At 39.7% G+C, this 17,572-nt stretch overlaps 2 protein-coding genes across 5 annotated transcripts; one reads left to right on the top strand and one right to left on the bottom strand.

The window, feature by feature from the left end:
* Positions 1–347: 347 nt before the first annotated feature.
* serbp1a (SERPINE1 mRNA binding protein 1a) lies at positions 348–5,844 on the top strand. 2 transcript variants are annotated; one of them, XM_026998816.3, is made up of 8 exons: positions 348–700; positions 2,104–2,356; positions 2,643–2,783; positions 2,913–2,984; positions 3,373–3,438; positions 3,788–3,959; positions 4,206–4,385; positions 4,773–5,844. In XM_026998816.3, exons 1-8 carry the CDS (start codon positions 445–447, stop codon positions 4,830–4,832), a joined length of 1,200 nt encoding a protein of 399 aa, XP_026854617.3. In that variant the 5' UTR covers positions 348–444; the 3' UTR covers positions 4,833–5,844. The 2 variants fall into 2 exon arrangements, with proteins under 2 accessions (XP_026854617.3, XP_026854618.3); XM_026998817.3 differs by having other exon boundaries at positions 349–700; positions 2,916–2,984.
* Positions 5,845–6,032: 188 nt separating this feature from the next.
* On the bottom strand, positions 6,033–16,822 carry il12rb2 (interleukin 12 receptor, beta 2a). 3 transcript variants are annotated; one of them, XM_026998815.3, is made up of 16 exons: positions 16,632–16,821; positions 16,319–16,456; positions 15,922–16,164; positions 15,287–15,401; positions 14,874–15,037; positions 14,593–14,735; positions 13,187–13,319; positions 11,965–12,044; positions 10,759–10,954; positions 10,324–10,500; positions 9,706–9,804; positions 9,474–9,623; positions 8,932–9,081; positions 8,309–8,405; positions 8,132–8,219; positions 6,033–7,341 (listed from the first exon to the last, which is right to left on the bottom strand). In XM_026998815.3, the coding sequence occupies exons 2-16, from the start codon at positions 16,386–16,388 to the stop codon at positions 6,874–6,876; spliced, it is 2,373 nt and encodes a 790-aa protein (XP_026854616.2). In that variant the 5' UTR covers positions 16,389–16,456; positions 16,632–16,821; the 3' UTR covers positions 6,033–6,873. The 3 variants fall into 3 exon arrangements, with proteins under 3 accessions (XP_026854616.2, XP_081573835.1, XP_081573836.1); XM_081717709.1 differs by lacking the exon at positions 8,932–9,081 and having other exon boundaries at positions 16,632–16,822; XM_081717710.1 differs by lacking the exon at positions 16,632–16,821 and having other exon boundaries at positions 15,922–16,087; positions 16,319–16,422.
* Positions 16,823–17,572: the final 750 nt, after the last annotated feature.

Below are 17,572 nucleotides of genomic sequence, written 5' to 3'. Positions count from 1 at the left end.
GATTTTAGCTTATAGGAAAGACTACTGGACAATCAGATAAGCGAAGGTAAATGTTGTGCTCAAGAGGTGAATATAAAATATGTTTAAATTAGTTGATTAGGCATTCCTTATTGGTGATATAACCTGACTAAGGGGTTCAATTAAGAAGTACGCAAATATCTTCATTCATACCCACAGCCTAAAGTAGTAGGGTTGCAATTACTTCATTCAGTAGCTCTTTTCGATTTACTTTTTAAATCTTTTTAACAATGGAAATGCAGTCTCAAAGTATTTAATTATGTTAAACAAGATGACTACATATCCCATGCGTCTCTATGGTTGAGGTCCCGGATGTTAATCACGCCGGAAGAGAAGCAAAATTCTTTTCCAGCCATCTTGTGGCAGCGAGAACTTCGCAACAATCCTCGTAGAATCGGAGGAAAATCCTGCTGAAGGGGCGCCATCATGCCCGGACATCTGCAAGAAGGTTTCGGCTGTGTCGTAACCAATCGGTTCGACCAGCTATTTGATGATGAAGAAGATCCGTTTGAGGTATTAAAGCAGGCAGAAACTAAGAAGAAGGACACGGCCACTCCTGGTGCCGCCAAGACCGCTGCTCAAGCTACAAAGCAGACCAAAAAGGAGTCACAAAAAGACAGGAAAAACCCTCTTCCCGACAAAAAGGAAGAGACACAGGCCCCAGTTTCCCTCAAGAAGGATGGTGAGTGGTTTTTTTTGGGGGGGGGGGGGTTCTTTTGCTCTACTTGGCTTTTGGTAACATTTTTCACCAGGTTCTGCTTAAATGACTGCAAGTAGCACGATTTAAACGCACCGCTAACTCACCATGAGGTCATACATCCAGCACTTGTGCATTTGTAGCCTGACAATAGAAAACGCGAGTTGGATCTAGAAGCTATTTGGTTATCTGGACTCTACCACGTTTTTTCTGATGGTGCACGTTTTTCTGGACCTGTTGCACCTCTTGCAGGCTGAGGGCCTTTTGCCATAATCATGTTGTCAATGCTACCCAGCCGAGTAGTAACTTTCAGGTTAAACCTGATCTGGTTAACTACTTGGGTAGCTGCTTCTGTGGAGGGGTAACCCTGCTACTTTCACCCACTGTCTGTGTAACCTGGGTTAGCTGTGTGAACTAGCACGGTTTGCTAGGACCTCGTGTGTTTTGCACGTGAGGACAAAGCCTCTGTCGATACCGTCTCGGCCGATTTCAGTCTTGAAATCAAACAATGTAACTTGCTAACGCTACTACGCCATCACACATGATAAACCTCATGGCTAAAATACTAACGGAAAAGTTGAACATAGTCTAGCTAGCGAGGTTAGTTAGCTTCTTAGCTAGCGTAGCCTAGCTATTTCACTCCTCCATTTCTGACGCTATCACCGGTATGTCTTGAGATGCTGTTTGATTTTTTTTCCCCCATTAGAAACAATTATTCCAGCTAGGATGGTTGGACCGGTCTTTGTTTTGCCTGAAAAGCAGGCGAAAACATTGTTAGCCCGCTATCACAGCTAGCGGTTAGTTTACTAGTTAGCTAGCATGTTAGCTGGTTATCTAGAGATAATGGGGCAAGCTTCAGCAAAGTAATTTTAACTTTTACTGACGTTACATTTAACCAAGCTTTTTATTCAGTTTGATTTCGCTTAAAACGTCCCGGGTTCTCTTCTGAGCTTTGCAAGTGGTGATAATTTGGAGGCTCGACAGGGGCTTCAAATTTGGTGAAACGAGGGAGGGCCAAACAGGTGCACGCTCAAACGTGCTGTCAGCTGCCGGTGTGCGAGCTTCAAGCTGGTGTCTATTTTGGTAGGTGGAGGCAGGAATCGGCCAGTGTTAAGCAGTGGGTTTCCATGCATTAGATTTGCTTCGGTTATTGCATATTGCTTGACTTGGATAGATACTATAATAGCTTACTCTTAAATAAGCTGATCTAAATGTTTTGATTGGTTCTCTGGTCATTTAATACTTTTCAGCCATGCTTACCTTTGTGTAATGCAAGGCAAAATAAAAAAGGGTTCTTTAAAACATAAAGCAAAATGTAAAAAAAAGAGAGGAAGAACCCTTCTTTGATTGTATTTAAATATGTGAAGTGTTTGTACTGTTTATTTCAGGCATGAGGAGAATGGGTCGGCGACCTGAGCAGCAGGGCCAGCAGAGCTCCCAGCAGAGCTCCCAGCAGGTCACCCAGCAGGGCTCCCAGCAGGGCTCCCAGCAGCAGCAGCCATTGCCACAGCAGCAGGGGGGGCAGGGTGAAGGTCGGCCTCAAGCAGATAGGCGGCCTGAGAGAAGGCCACCCCGTGACCGCAAGCCAGACAAACCTGCCGAAGACAAGCCAGCTGAAGGCGGAGAGTTCTCTGTAGAAAAGTGAGGGATGCGGAGTACCATTTATTAGTGTAGAGGGAATGTGGCAAAGGTCCAAAGATACCGTGTATAACTGAAAGTGAGCATTTTAGGCCTACATATTTCTTACAGTGCTAGAAAAACTTCCACAGACCTCTTCCAAGTAAAAGCTGTATTGTAGAGTCTGCAGTTTGAATTCCTTACTTTTGTTTATATAAAGAATTTCTGGTAAATATGGGAGGAACCACAAATTTCATAGAACTGAAAAATAATCTGAATGTTCTTTTCTAATTACTTTTGCCCCGTCCAGGTCAGCCGGGGAAAGACCGTTCCGGGGTCGTGGAGGTGGCAGGGGTAGCCGTGGAGGTCGCGGCAGAGGCATTGGACGGAGCGACGGATTTGATTCACGTGGCAAACGCGAGTTTGACAGACACAGTGGCAGCGATCGATCGTAAGTGATTCCAGTGCCACCTTTTATTCTTTTGACAGTTGTGTGTACACACACCTTCCCACAGCGCAGTCCAGTGCAGCAGTAGGCATTGCTAATCATCTCAAAGCTAAATGTGAGTTTTTGATTCAGCAGCCTGAAAGCAGAGGAAAAGCGAGGAGGGAGTGGATCTCACAACTGGGGCACTGTCAAGGATGAACTGAGGTCAGTGCAGCATCACACACCCATATTAGTCATGAACTTGTAAAACATGTTAAGCCCTTAATTGTACGCTGACAGATTTTTGAAATCACTAGTTAAATTGGGAAAACATTTACATGTGGCACTGCACATGTGATCTGTTGCTTACCAGTGTTGTTTCAGTTAATAATTAAATGGGGCCAGTTCATAATTTATATAAATGTCTATATTCTTCCTTCTGCAGTTTAACTGTGGTAGGCAGTATTGGAAAATGGTTTTCCAATTTTGCCATTAATGTGTAGGTGTGCTCTTGTGCACTTAGCATACAAAAACTTTTGATTAAGCCCTTAGTATTTCAGAACACATAACAGTGCCGTTTATAAATTAATTTAAATGTAATAACTCTTTATAGCGAGCTTGACCAGTCAAATGTCACGGAGGAAGGAGAGGAACACCCGCCTGCTGACTCGGAAAACAAGTATGTATATGGTTTCTATCGGAAACAGTTGTAAGAAGTTCTGGATTGTCACCAGATCAGTTATAGTTGGATGAGGGGAAAGGGTTATGTATAAAGTTATGCATTTAACACATCACCTTTAATTGGACATCACCTCACTGCCATAACTACAAGTTTCTTTTAAAATCTTCAGGGGGTGTGGTGTTTTAAAAAAGGTTGGCAATTCTTGTTCCTGTATTGGGTGTGGTTTATGAGCTAGGGCATAACCCAAATGCAGGTATATAGTTGTTCTAATGCTACTGATATTTGTTCGTTTGGTTGAAGATAGTCATCAGTAGCATACTGACCTGTTGGTTTGGTCCTGTCTCAGGGAGAACGAAGCCGAAGAGGGGAAAGAGGAAAGCCCAAAGGAGATGACTCTGGACGAGTGGAAGGCACAGCAGGACAAGGAGAGAGCAAAGGTGGAATTCAACATTCGCAAGGCCAACGAGGGTGCTGACTGGAAGAAAGGCTATGTGCTGCACAAGTCCAAGGCCAAGGAGGCAAGTGCTCTGACCTCTGATGTTCAGTTTTCTAGTGAAGTATGTGGGATTATTCTTCCTTGTAATGCTGTTTCTTCAGCACCACATTAGAGCAAAGCACTATGGTGAATAAGTTTGAAAAACAAAAGATTGGCTTAGTAGATTAGTGTCTGAGATTGGTTTACCCCATGGCACATTGAAGGCCTAAATGCAGAGCTCTTGAGACTCCACGGAATTTAAAGTGATTGTTTTTGCTGCTCCATTTAGGCTTCTGGTGATGATGCTGCCGGTGATCACCACTTCCGCAAGCCAGCCAACGATATCACGTCCCAGCTGGAGATTAATTTTGGGGACCTGGGCCGCCCTGGGCGTGGCCGTGGCGGAACCCGAGGTGGGAGGGGGGGCCGCGGTGCCACCCGGCCGCCCCGTGAACGCAGGTCCGATAAGGTGAGCTCTAAACAGATTGGTGTGCGTGTGTATATGTATTTGTATGAATGTATGTTTGTTTGTTTGTTTGTTTATTTATTTCATTTCACTTTATTATACCTTCCATGGTTATTTTGATCACCTCTAATTAGTACTTTGGTAGAGTTAGACACATTTGTGTATTGGCCAAGTTATTTATCCAAGAACACACACATTCTGCATTAATTTAACCAGGACTTCCGCCCAATGTGTTAGTGGATTTAATGGCTTTGTCTGAAAGTGTTGACCAAAAGCATTTGTGCCAACAGCATTAAGTATCTCCAGTGTGCTAAACATGTGATTGAGTTGCAGGCTTCGCAGGATTCGCATCTCAACATCGTTTGTGTCCAATCTTGTGCCCTCTCTTAGGCAAGCGGAGCTTCTGCCCCTGATGTGGATGACCCTGAGGCCTTCCCGGCCCTGGCTTAAGCCACCCAGTGCGTGGCTATGATCAGCCTGCCACTGGGTCCTTCCTCCCAGGCTGTTTGCTACGAGGCTTGCATGCTAGTGGATCCTTCAGCAGATGAAATGATGGAAGACTGTCATCCATCCCGTTCACCCCTGAGGACTGAATTTTACTTGTTTTAGAAAAAAGGAGAAAATCTTACCAAAAAAAAGAAAGGACTTCTTGCTACTTGGAAGCAAATTATTGGTAGAGGTTTTGTATTCAGATATAAGATAGCAGGGATGTTTTCATACAATATTTTTTTCAGGTTGTTTCATTCTCCATGAATACTTTTTGTACTGCTGCTTGAAAATATGCATTTCCAAATATAGGTTTTGGTATGAAGAGTGCATCAGGTAGCTTGTGTTGACCCTTGGCTTGCTTTCTTCCTATGCCTTAGATACTCGTAAGACACTTCTAAATTACCCAAGAGTTTATCTGTAAATTGCACCAATCTGCATATTTTGTTTTGAAAGTGTTACTGCATTGAACTGGATTTGTGTTGGTGTTGGTTCTTTGGGCCTTTAACAGCTTCATATCTGCGATCTTAAATGAAGCAACATTTGTAGCTTGATGCCAAAATCTTTCTACCTTCAGAATAGCTCAAGATAATCCTGAGAAGCATTTTCATATATCCCAAATGTGACTTATGACCATAAGATATAGATTAGTTTATTGACATTGACTTAGGATGCGTTCAGGATAGTAAGGTACTCATTCATCAAAGAATTTGGATAAAAAAAAAAAAAATCTAGTTTACATTTTGCACTCCTGTTTACCACAAGAATTGGTTTATCTTATTTTATGACAGCAGTTCTGTTTTAAGTTTGGTTCTCTAATGTCTTGGTGCTTTTCTACAACAGCACTACTCCATAGGTGTTCTGAAAGATACCAGTTGTTCAGTGTGGAATGACTGAGTGCTGTGAAAAATGTGTGAATTCTAACCCTGCTATTACTCAGACCTCTGTCCATAATTAAAAAGATGGTCTATTCAAATTGAGTTGTTGTGTGGACTTCTAACACTAAATGAGGAAATAGGAACTCATTTACTATTTGGACGAGAGGTTTCCTGACCTTACTGACTTTAACTGGTAGGTTAAAGCTGATCCATGATCCTGTAAATGTGCAAGGTCTGAATTTCCCTATTTGCAATACACGTGTGAAGCATTTTTGACACTGTATGATGGAATACACATGAGCACCTTTATTATAAACATGTCTTATGCAGCTAGAACCCATATGCATTACCTGGCACAATTTTAGTTGTCATTTAGCCCTTCAACAGGCTTGTTTGATGGATGTTTTTGGGTGGGGGTGCTGTACCAGCTGTATCACCCACTACCATGTAATTGGTAATGCTGTGTTGGAAATGGGCCACCACATCGGTAAAAGCCTCTTTCACTGTGTTGTGTTCTGGCTGAATGCTCTGCAAAGGAGTGAGAGCAGTAGTAGTGTAGCTTATGAGGTATTGGAACACAATTTTATTGGAGTGACCATTACCTAAAATGCTCAGCAAGTGTATGTTTTCTAAAAATACCTTAAGCTCTTCTCACTTGGAACAGTGCCACTGGCAAAGAAATTGATAGGTGATTTCAAACACAAGATTTCTGTGAAAAACAATTATTCTGAATGCAAAATCCTCAAAATGTGTATGATACTATTTACTGTGAAAATATAAGGTCTCCTTATAAACCTCAGAAACTGACATTAAAGCTCAGAAAAATTGTGACAATGGGTCGTTATCAGATTACATTGGTGTAGTAATGGTTTTCTAGTTGTGTTGCTAATCCTATAATATTCATAACTTCAAGTTTCTATCATGTTCTTTTAGTGTTGCAGAGTTGAGTTTAGTAAGAAAAGTATGAAGCATAGAGTGTAGATGCCAAAACTGGTCCCCGTGATTGATGTTGCAGGAACATTTTAGTTCCTGTAAAGGCATATGTCCAGTTCATGTACACATATTGAACATATGTTAGTCATATTGCCACTGTTATAGTCGATTCAAATTGTACTGCATTCAGAGGGTCATGTGCAGTCTAAAAAATTGCTACAGTCTATTTTCACTGTGTCGAGAGTCAGTTTTCCTCCGATGGAAATTAGAGGCTCCAGGAAAGGGCTTTGGGGGCAGGGAAAAAAACCTAACACCTCCATGGTTTCCACTTCTTCATCATTGTCCTCTTCTCCACTGATCACCGCATGAGTGGAAATGTAGTCCACAGTTATATCCGTGCTCTGGGTAGCGTTTGAGAAGCTGGACTCATGAGAAAAGCTTTTGAGGTAAGAGCTAGTGATGTTGGACTGATATGGTGCTGCTGGGGCACAAAGTTCCCGGTCCTGAAGGTCAAGGTCCCTAACAGAGTTGAGGGCTCCAGTGGCTGGGATAGTCTCATTTTGGAGCAGCTTTTCCTGAGGAACCTCCTGCACCTCAACAGTATCTGGCTCCTCTTCACTCAAACTAGAGTCACTGAGGTGCAACTGCAGGTTCATTTCACCCTGTGTGGAGAATGGCAATATCAGTTACAGTACTAAAGCTTGGCTAGACTGAAGACTTTTTCACTGAAGTGAAAGCAGTCAAACAATGCAGTTGCTGTCTATCATGTTCTGTCCATTTCTTTAGACCCTGCATGTGGCATGCCACTCATTGAAATTCTCAGTTGACCAAGATTTATTAGTGTCATGTTAACAAGATTTTAGCCCTGCTGGAACAAGATGTGCTAGAAATAGAAGCTACACTGAATGCCTTATAAATAAAAGATTTTTGTTAAGTGTAAAGAAAGATTTATTAAGGGATTTCTTGTGATCTTTTAATGCTATTTGATGGGAAAGACAGTGGGCTACTGTGTAATGGTAAACTTTTAATATGCACCTGTAAAATCTGTTTAATATAGTGGAGAGTATATTCTGTGTTGAGCTAGAGTACACAGCAGGCATATGAAAATGTGTGTTGCTGTACCTTCTCACTGCATACACAGCAGGCATATAAAAATGTGTGTAGCTGTACCTTCTCACTGTGTACACTGCAGGCATATGCAAATGTAGCTGTACTTTCTCACTGTGTACACAGCAGGCATATTTAAATGTGTGCAGCTGTACCTTCTCACTGTACACAGCAGGCATATGAAAATGTGTGTAGCTGTATCTTCTCACTGTGTACACAGCAGGCATATAAAAATGTGTGTAGCTGTACCTTCTCACTATGTACACAGCAGGCATATGAAAATGTGTGTAGCTGTATCTTCTCACTGTGTACACAGATGGCATATGTAAATGTGTATAGTTGTACCTTCTCACTGGCACACTCCTTTGCCCATTTACTATTAGCAGGATCAGGGACAATATTGGGCATTAGGCAGTGACAGCATTGTGAAAATCTGCAAGATAAAACCATACAGCAATGCTTAAAGGCTTGTTTAGACATGAGAGGTTTGGTTTGGGAGTTTGCGGTTCTTGACCTACTGACCTTCTGTATACTGAAGAGAACTGACAGGCACACCGCAAAAGGCAGATCAGGAAGAAAGCAAATCCAGTACACAGGACCAGGAGCAGAGATGCCTCAGCTGAAAAAAGAGGACATGGTCTCTTTAAGATCAGCAACGGATCAACAACACAAGGAAGCAGATGCTAGATACAGTACATGTAAGGGAAGTGTAATGTTTTAATCACACAACGTATACATATGAGTTGGTATGAGGTGGAATTTCTGTTTAGAATAGATAAATAGTTTTCAAACAATTTGGCATAAAAATCACATCACATTTATACATTCACATCACATACCATGGATATGGTATGGGTATGGGTTCCTCTCATTACAATGAAAGAACTGATACCATAAACACATGCGCAAGCTATTATTTAAAATGCTAAGAACTAACAGTATACAGCACTAATAAATAGAAAAAAACACTTTAAAAACATTACAACACTATAAAAGCTTTTTTGGGGGAGATTTTGTGGTTATCCAATTGCTCATCATGATATCTTTGCAGCTGTAAACCAGCTTTGTAGTGTAGAATTCAGTGATCACAAACACCAATTAGTATGGAATTTTTATATCTGTGGGAGGCTCTGCCTGCGGCATACCTAACAGGCCTTCTGAGTGTTTTGCAATAAAATGGTACTCGCTGCCTTTGGGGCCTTCTCCTGCTTCAGTCCAGGCTGAGACCCAAAGCTTGTATCGCTGTCCAGGAGTCAGGCCACTGATGGTATACTGTCTCTGTGGGTGCAGCACACCTATAACATAGTCATCCCTCACAAACTCAGAAAAGCTTGAAAAAGGGAATCATTCAATACTGGTGTTTGCCTCCAGAAATGTATAACAACAAATGATTTGTCTTATATAGTGAGTAAACAGGGCCAGAATTTAGATCACACCTTTGCCAAATACTCTCACATTAATTGAAGTCTCGCAGCTGCAGGAATAATGTACATAATCACAGAAAAGTCTCAAATTTGAAAAACAATCCTTACAATGCAGATTTCTCACTGATGCTGAACCCAACCCCTCAAATATCCAAAATAATGTGATTATTTTATGCAATTATTATCATGCTAGTCATATAATGAAATCAAACGGTGTTTGTCCACTTGTGGCCTGCATGGTATATGTCCAGAGAGTTGCTTACTGTAGTTTTGCTTCCTCCCTTTTAAATCCTCCAGGTAGATGGTATACTTTGTCAGACAACCCCCTCTCTTCTCCAGAGGCACTTCAGCCCATTTCACATGCACATCCTCATTCATCACACTGGTGTAACAATCAGGACCGTGTTGTGGTGCTGTGGGTTCAAAAATACAATTGGTATGACAGCAGTGTATTTATCTTGTTAATGAGCTGTTTTTAGATAGCAACTCTCTAACCTGATTGCCATGTGGAGATACCGCTGAAGACAGCTTTTGCTGTCCCCAATAAATGCAGATAAATGACTGCACCCTCATAGCATTCAGCAGGCTTTAAATCTATTCACACTCAGAGAAAGAGAAAGAGAGAGAGAGAGAGAGAGAGAGCGAGAGAGAGAGAGAGAGTAAGAAAGGACAAATGGACTTTTATTCCCACACTGTCAAATTTAAAAAACAAAAACATTTTACTTATCAAATATAAAAATAGATACATATTTGATCTATTTTTGTCCTACTGTTAGTCACCACTAGGTTAGAAAGCAGGTTAAAATAGCATCCTAGAATAGGTCTGGTTTTCCTGTGAACTACTCCAATAACACACAGGAAGACTTTATAAATGATTTTATAAATGCCCCAAACATCCTATTTTATTGTTCATCCCTCTCTAATCTAACCCCATTTCTTTCTCAAATGTGGTTGACTACAGAGAAACCTACAGACCTGACAGCAGTGGACACAACTCCTTTGTTTAAATACATGATCTGGATCTATAAGCTCCATTACACCTTTAAGACAATCTCTCCAAATCCATTTTAAATTGCAAGGATAGTAATACATTTACTCAGGTCTTAAACTAACCAGTAATGTTTACAGTGTTTAGATGGCGCTTCACTCTGATCCACTGAAGCTGCTCTTTACGTCCAACAGGATACCACTCTACCAGGTACTCTGTCACAGTGTTTACACTGGGTGGCCAGGAGAGGGCGACACTGTGGTTATTCACATAGATGTGTGACACTTTTAACTGAAGCAGACCTGTGAAAACACAAACACAAACTAGCTTTGAAAACCAGAAACAGAAGTAAATTAATCATCCTTTAATGTTCTTAAGGATTCATATGATTGAGAGGCCAGTTTTTAGCATTTTGCTTATAATTCACAGATGTTCTGGCACATATACCTGATACAAGCCTTAGGTATGCCAATGTGCCTGTCAATGCATTGTGTTTATGTCACAGAGCAAGAAGATTAACACAAAGAAGAGGAAAAGGGCTGCATGCTGCAGTCACGTACTTATAGGCTGTAGCTGAATCACTCTGGGAGGAGACTGGCCCTTTGAGTTGATGGCAAAAATGGATACGTTACAGAGAGAGCACGGAACCTTGTAGCTTCTTGTGGATGTAATGTTAATAGTGGTCTCATTCCCCTTGTCTACAATGCTTATTCTGTAGAACAGAATAGTTCCTCTGGCTTCTGATTCGCTCAGATCCTAAACAAACATGGAATTACTTTACTCAATCAGGATTATTTTACCATTGATTTGCTGGATAAATCAACCACTCTTCTCATTACATTATTTTCAGTTTACTCTCTAAAACCAATAAAAAACCTGTGACACCTGGAAAGAACAAGGAGAGAAAGCAATGGTTTTAGTGCTTCATTATGTAAGACAGAGCCAACCACAGTTTTAAGAGGCATGTCAATTTATCCTTGAATGAAATTTGTCATTTTAATGCATTCTGTGTAGGTAATATATTGCTTACAAACATATAATAATAAACATGTTATTATATATATTTTATATGTTATATGTTATTATATGTTATTACTATGTTTATGTCGTTATGAGTAATGTAAGCAATGAAATGCTAATTATGTTAGGTACTGTAATGTGACTGTAAAAAGACTGTATTGCCTTACACCATCTAGTTATAAGGGAAAACTGTAACTAGATTACTGTAATGTTCTACTTTGTACTATGCTGCCTCCCAGTCTGTTTGGAATTTAATTACATCTATATTGATTCTAGGCTTTAGACCAGTCCTGTGCACCTTAACCACACTAAATAGATGTATGGGCCTGTCTGGCATGACACATGATGTTCTGAGGTGTCACCTCTGAAAACGATATCTGTCAGTTTCATCATTTCCTCTAAGCCTTTACTTGATTTTTCATAAATGGAAACTTCAAAGCTTTCTAGCTTTTGTTTTAACCAAGTGGTTGGAAGGATGCATATCACGCAAGTCATCGCTCACTAGTGGTTTGACCTTTACAAGGTTCCTGGGAGGGGGCATGGTCTGGAGTAACATACTGACTATAGCATACATAACCATAGTTACTGCAAACAAGGAAATGACAGTGTTGAACAGACATCTTTAACTTTGAAAATATGATTAAAAAATTGTGGTATCAGAGTCTACCCATGTCACTGTAATTACTTGAAGGCACAAGAATGACTTTGACCTAAGGATAAATTCAACCCTGTGTTGTAATACTTGCCTTCCAAAATAACTGTGAAGATCTGATGACTGCTTGGGTGCTCTGTTCAATGTACCAAGCATCAAGCATCCTCACAGGAGCTGGAAAAAGAGGCAGTGTTTATTTATGTTCATTGCTGCCCTTTTTGTAACTGATAAATATGATATGGACGGTAGTGTAAAAGAGTTAATACCCACTTAACTGCAAAGAAATTACTGCACAGAAGCAAAATGTTATGAATGATTATGTGAGTATGGGTGACCCATCATAGGTGACCCTAATGATTGCCATATTTGCAGCATGTCTGAGAAAATAAACATATGTATGAAATATACTTTGTCTTGTAAAATTACATTTGGATCTTTTAAAGATCTACATTTATAGAACTATTTAAAAACCTTTCTTTGATTGCAATTACTACGTCTAGCTATCACGTTTCCAGATGACAATAATGTTGGGGATGGTAATATATTGTTTAAAAATATGCACGTTAGATAGCTATGAACCCAAATAATACAAATTAGACCAAACAACTTAATTGCTCTTAATAGACTGAACTCTAGAAATCCATGCCGACTGGCAGGAGCCAGTCACACTGGGGTAAAGAGAGACCTGCATCCTGGCTGTTTGGAGTTGGGTAGCTGACTCTCTGATCATTTCCTGCTCATTTGGAGAGCTATTTGAATGTAGTAAAACCATGAGAACATGGACCAACCTCTTTTTTGATACAAGAGGAGAAATAACACAGACAATGAGTAAAACCTACAGCTATATGGATGAACACAGTAGCTTTAAGAAGAGAAATATGCTCATGTCATTATGTGCTAAGTGTCTTATCTAGCGCCATCATGCACATTAGACTTTATTTCCATTCCACTCCTCAGGCCACAGTTCACTTTGTACTCTGTACACTGTACTCTGCAGACCTTAAACCATCATGGACAAACACAGCTAAAACAGAATGAAACTACGGCAACTCTCTGGGGTCCAAGAGTAATTTTTGGTTTTGAAATTAATATGGAGTTAATACTGTTATATATAGTCAGATAAATCCCGTAAAAGTAAATGTCAGCTAAAATGCCGTAAATGCTATATATTCTCTTGGAATTACTGTAGTACTGCAGCATGTTTTTCAAGGCACCAGCACTGTAATAGACCACAAAGGGTTAAAATTTTCAAAGGAAATAAAATCCCTCAGGTTGGCTAAAGTGATCAGTGTCAGTTATCAGTTTTAATGAGTCACCTTCTTCATCAGTCGTAGGCCAAGTTATGTTCCACTCACTCCACAGTCCTGTTGTTGGTTTATATTTCCATCTGACCTTGAACGTGTACCGGGTGTATGGACTCAGTGAAGTTATGGTCCATGAACCTGTATGCTGAAGAGGGAGAAATCAGTTTCAATAACACAAAACAGCTGTCTCAAAGAGACTCGACTTCAGACTCTGAAAGAGGTACCTGCAAAAATGTGGAACTTTTGCTTTTTTTCATTAATTACAAGACTGTGAACTTCTTACAATTCACAGATCAATCTCTGTCCATGATTTTTGACACGATATCTCATTCTAAACCAACACTAAATAATCACTTCAGAACCAAAGCAGCCTTGTGCATCCAGGTCTTGAGATGAGACTATGCAGAACCGAAAAGGCCTATGGCTGGATGACTTTGATGTCTTAAAAATGGCAAAATACACATATCCACATGATGATTTCTAATTGGTTTATTTGATATATGGTTCTTTAATACATCCCATTAGAGACTGCATCTATGAACTGCAACTACAGGTAGCTGTGAATGTTTTCACTACAGGGTGAACTCAGTATAGTTTTGAGTCTCTCAGTCACATTTCCTCTTTGCTCTCTTGTGCAGTGTTAGAGCCACAAGCACACATTGTAGCAACATTTTTACAGACACTGCTCTGCCAGCTCACTCTGTCTCTTATTAAATTATACATTACTTCAGTTTTGCTATGCCTTGTACCAATTAATAAGTAGCGAATGAAAGACAAATACACACTGATTCTGAATTAATAAAAACCTCCGAGAAGAGACAAAAGTAAAGTAAGAAAACATGAAGAGATAAATGGAAAACAAGAATCAGTCTTGGGGTCAGTTCAGATTATGCTTTTTCCTAATCATTTTTAGTTGTATTAAATTAATAATATGCTTTATCTGCAGTCATTTGTCACATCAGCTTCTAGCAGAAAATTGTTATTAACGTCATTTACTTCTTTTGCCTTATTTGTTGATACTGCACCAGTGTAACATTTTCTGATATGTGAAAATACAATATCACTGTCAAAACATGGTGAATTGAGAAAAAAGTTCCAATTATGTTTTACAGTGAAAATGTCAGCATTTGTGTCACTTCATGTTAGCAAAATCCCCATATATTTATCTTGCCTAGTTCTGAAGCAGCCCACAAAAAGCTTACATTGTAAACTAATCAGTTTCCTGATCAGACTACCAGTGTCTTCCTGAGTCACTGATTCTCTGGCTTGCATTTTTCACTGTAGGTCTTATGGTTCAATGGGTTTGAAAAAAGGATTGTGAAGTAGATTTGCTATAGATCTCTATAGCTCAGTCCACCAATCTGATTATATATATTATAATGCACTGAAGCTGTTGTCTTAGCTCCATGTGTACTTACATTGAAGAAGGTGGTGTTCTGCATCTCCTGACCTGCTCCGTATTGGATCTCCACCAGCTGAATGCTTTCTGCTTTGTCAGCGTAGAGCTGGCATTGTCTTGAGGAGCACTCCACTTTTGTAATATTTGGGCGCAAAGGCTTCACTGTACACAGAGAGACCACCAGAAGGAGATGAGTTACAAGTCAGCCTGTGAAAATGCTGTATTCTTATGTTGCTGAATTACTTTGAGATTATATTCTATTGCATTCTTTCACACATAAAATGACAAGACCTACGGTACCTATGTCATTGTGACTGATGCTGAGGAATGATGAGTTTGCTGAACCCAGACTGTTGTTAGCAGTGACCCACACAAAGAACTTGGTCTGCTTGTCTAAGATGGGAAAGGAACCTGATGTGGTTTTGTCATCACTAGGGTACACAGCAAGGGTAGTTCCATGCACCCTGCAAAACAATACAACTCACAGTATGTAACTACATAATGAAAGAGTGTAGTTGTGTGTGTGTGTGTGTGTGTGTGTGTGTGTGTGTGTGTGTGTGTGTGTGTGTGTGTGTGTGTGTGTATGTGTGTGTGTGTGTGTGTTTGCGCGTGCACATAATTTAACTAGTGGACCTATACTAACATTTGAGATGGGTCATAAGAACAGTGACAGAGCTTCCTTAAAAAAGGCTATCTGGTTTCTCTTTACTAACCATAGATTCGATGTGGTCCTTATGTATGTTTCCAAACCCATTGTCCATGTACACTTCACTTTGCCAGATTCTCCTTCTTGCTCACAGGTTAGGTTTTGTGGAACCCCTGGAGGATCTGAAAATGAAGGTCACAAGATTCCATACTAAATTTACTTAGCCAATGTAGCCAAAGAGCTGTCAGAAGTCAACATTACCAATATGCTCTTTTTAATGGCCCATATGAGTATTTACTTTAGAGAAATGTGTTAATATGTATCATGACTTTAAGAAAATAGTAAGCTTTGGTTAGGGTGTGTGTGTGTGTGTGTGTGTGTGTGTGTGTGTATGTGTAGGCGTGCATTTATGTTTGTGCATGCATCAAGTTGGCTTTCACAGCCCCCCACTCCACTGTAATACTTGTCCATTGACCTATTTTTCATCCTGCTTTTAATACATCAGATTTAAGTTTATCTAACACTCAGCATTTAGAGTCTTTTTCACTAAGAAATTGTAACAGTTTAGTTAAGCGGCTGTTCTCAAATTGTACACATATACTTCAAGTTACCACTTCAAGTGTAGGATATTAAAATGTTTTGTTTTAAAATCATACTGAATACATTTTGAGTCCTATATTAAGTTACATGCTGGATACATACATCCAGGAGTGATGTCCATTCCACAGGGCTCTACATGATCATCGCACTTGCAGGTGATGGTGGTGTGTTTTGTCAGATTCACGATGCTCATAATTGCCATGGTTGAATTGAAGCTGCTTTTGTTATTTACTAGCACCTCATCTTGGTGAATCATTTTGTTGCAATCCTTTTTGAAGATACAGGAGATTTGAAAGCTTGAGCCCATATGAACTTCCTTGCTTGAATGAACAATGCATATTTTCTCTATAAAACATGTGAACAGTGGGCAAAAACAACACAGTGACTTATTCTGACCAAATGTTCTCATGTGGGGGTGATATAGAACATGACAGAAAAAAATACTTCAATTAGCTCCAGAATTATAATCCAGAATAGCACTAATCTTTGTATCTTTTACCTGCTGGTGCTCCAGGAGCCAGAACCAGTTCAAAAATGAGGAAGAACCAAAATCCGCATTTAGTTGTCATTGCTACTTGCTCCAGTAGCTATATGCACTCCAAGGATCTTTGCACAACCACTTCTACCATACCGCGTGCTGAAAAGAAAACAGTAACAATAATTAGTTCTTGAATGAAAGTATGCAGGGCGATGAGCTGGCTGAGATTCGGTTCTACTAAAAAGTTAACCTCCCACCGTCATACTATCGATAACACAGGAGCCCATAATCTTTTTTTCTTTCTTTTTTAACTTGGTTGACTACAGTGACTTACCTGAGTCATATGTACATAGTTTCCGACACCAGTCTTTTCAGTCAAAGTAATTTCGATAACTATTTTTTTTTCGATCGCTGCGAAAGAAGCACCTTAAGTTAAAGTCAAACAGGTCTTTCATACACATCTTCCTTAAGCGTGTTCCCTCCTTGCTTACGCTCGGAACATGCAGTGGCGGAGCAGAGCGCACGCGTCAACAGTCTTGGGAATATTACATGTACAGGTGACCAAACGTTTCGGTTCCTTCGCTTGAGTTTTGCATAAACACTTGCAAAGTCTAATCAAAATACCGAGGCACAGCATTTGCTGCAAAGCATATTGGATTAACTTATTAAAGGCTGTGGAGCAGTTCGTGTGTGTTTAAAAATATTCCAGTTAGACATTATGGGGTGATTCTTCAATTAGAGGAATTTTTATGTCCCCAGGTTATAATTTCAGAAAAATACTTTGGCCTCGTCTACAAACCAGAATTTAAAACTTCTCTGCTCTGATAAAATGATAAAAAATAATCAATGTATTAAAACTTTACAGTGTTTTTATAGCATCTTAATCAGATGTAAAATGTATTATTTAGGTTAGATATATAGATATATTAGATATATAACTTGTGCATATTTTAACAATATATTACCATCCCCAACATTACTGTCATTATCACGACAGTGTATAATTACTGTAATATTTTGAAGGTAACACTAACCATTGAAATGAAGACTGAGGGGGGAGCAAATGTCAGCAACAAGAGAAAAGTGACACTTTGATGTCTGGAAAAGTGAATATATGAATATATTCATATATAATCATATATTCCTACCTATTCAGAATCATTATCATTTATGTCATAATAGCTATTTTTATGTCAAAAATGTATTTAAAGTGCATCTTATACTAGCTGTTGAGTAGTGTTAGAAAACCATGACCTATCATCTTTTTATGCTGAA

This window comes from Electrophorus electricus, chromosome 7, assembly GCF_041902795.1.
Source record: "Electrophorus electricus isolate QZ-2024a chromosome 7, ASM4190279v1, whole genome shotgun sequence".
NCBI classification, from domain to species: Eukaryota; Metazoa; Chordata; class Actinopteri; order Gymnotiformes; family Gymnotidae; genus Electrophorus; species Electrophorus electricus.
The sequence above is the reverse complement of the archived record's forward strand: the minus strand, read 5'-3'. Positions and strand labels throughout refer to the sequence as shown.

Coding starts and splice junctions, on each gene's coding strand:
- serbp1a (XM_026998816.3), top strand. CDS start 445: ATGCCCGGACATCTGCAAGAAGGTTTCGGCTGTGTCGTAACCAATCGG. Junction 2,985..3,372: donor ACTGTCAAGGATGAACTGAG/GTCAGTGCAGCA, acceptor AACTCTTTATAG/CGAGCTTGACCAGTCAAATG. Junction 3,439..3,787: donor CCTGCTGACTCGGAAAACAA/GTATGTATATGG, acceptor GTCCTGTCTCAG/GGAGAACGAAGCCGAAGAGG.
- il12rb2 (XM_026998815.3), bottom strand. CDS start 16,388: ATGACAACTAAATGCGGATTTTGGTTCTTCCTCATTTTTGAACTGGTT. Junction 15,402..15,921: donor AATGGACATCACTCCTGGAT/GTATGTATCCAG, acceptor CTTCATTTTCAG/ATCCTCCAGGGGTTCCACAA. Junction 13,320..14,592: donor AGAACACCACCTTCTTCAAT/GTAAGTACACAT, acceptor CTCCCTCTTCAG/CATACAGGTTCATGGACCAT.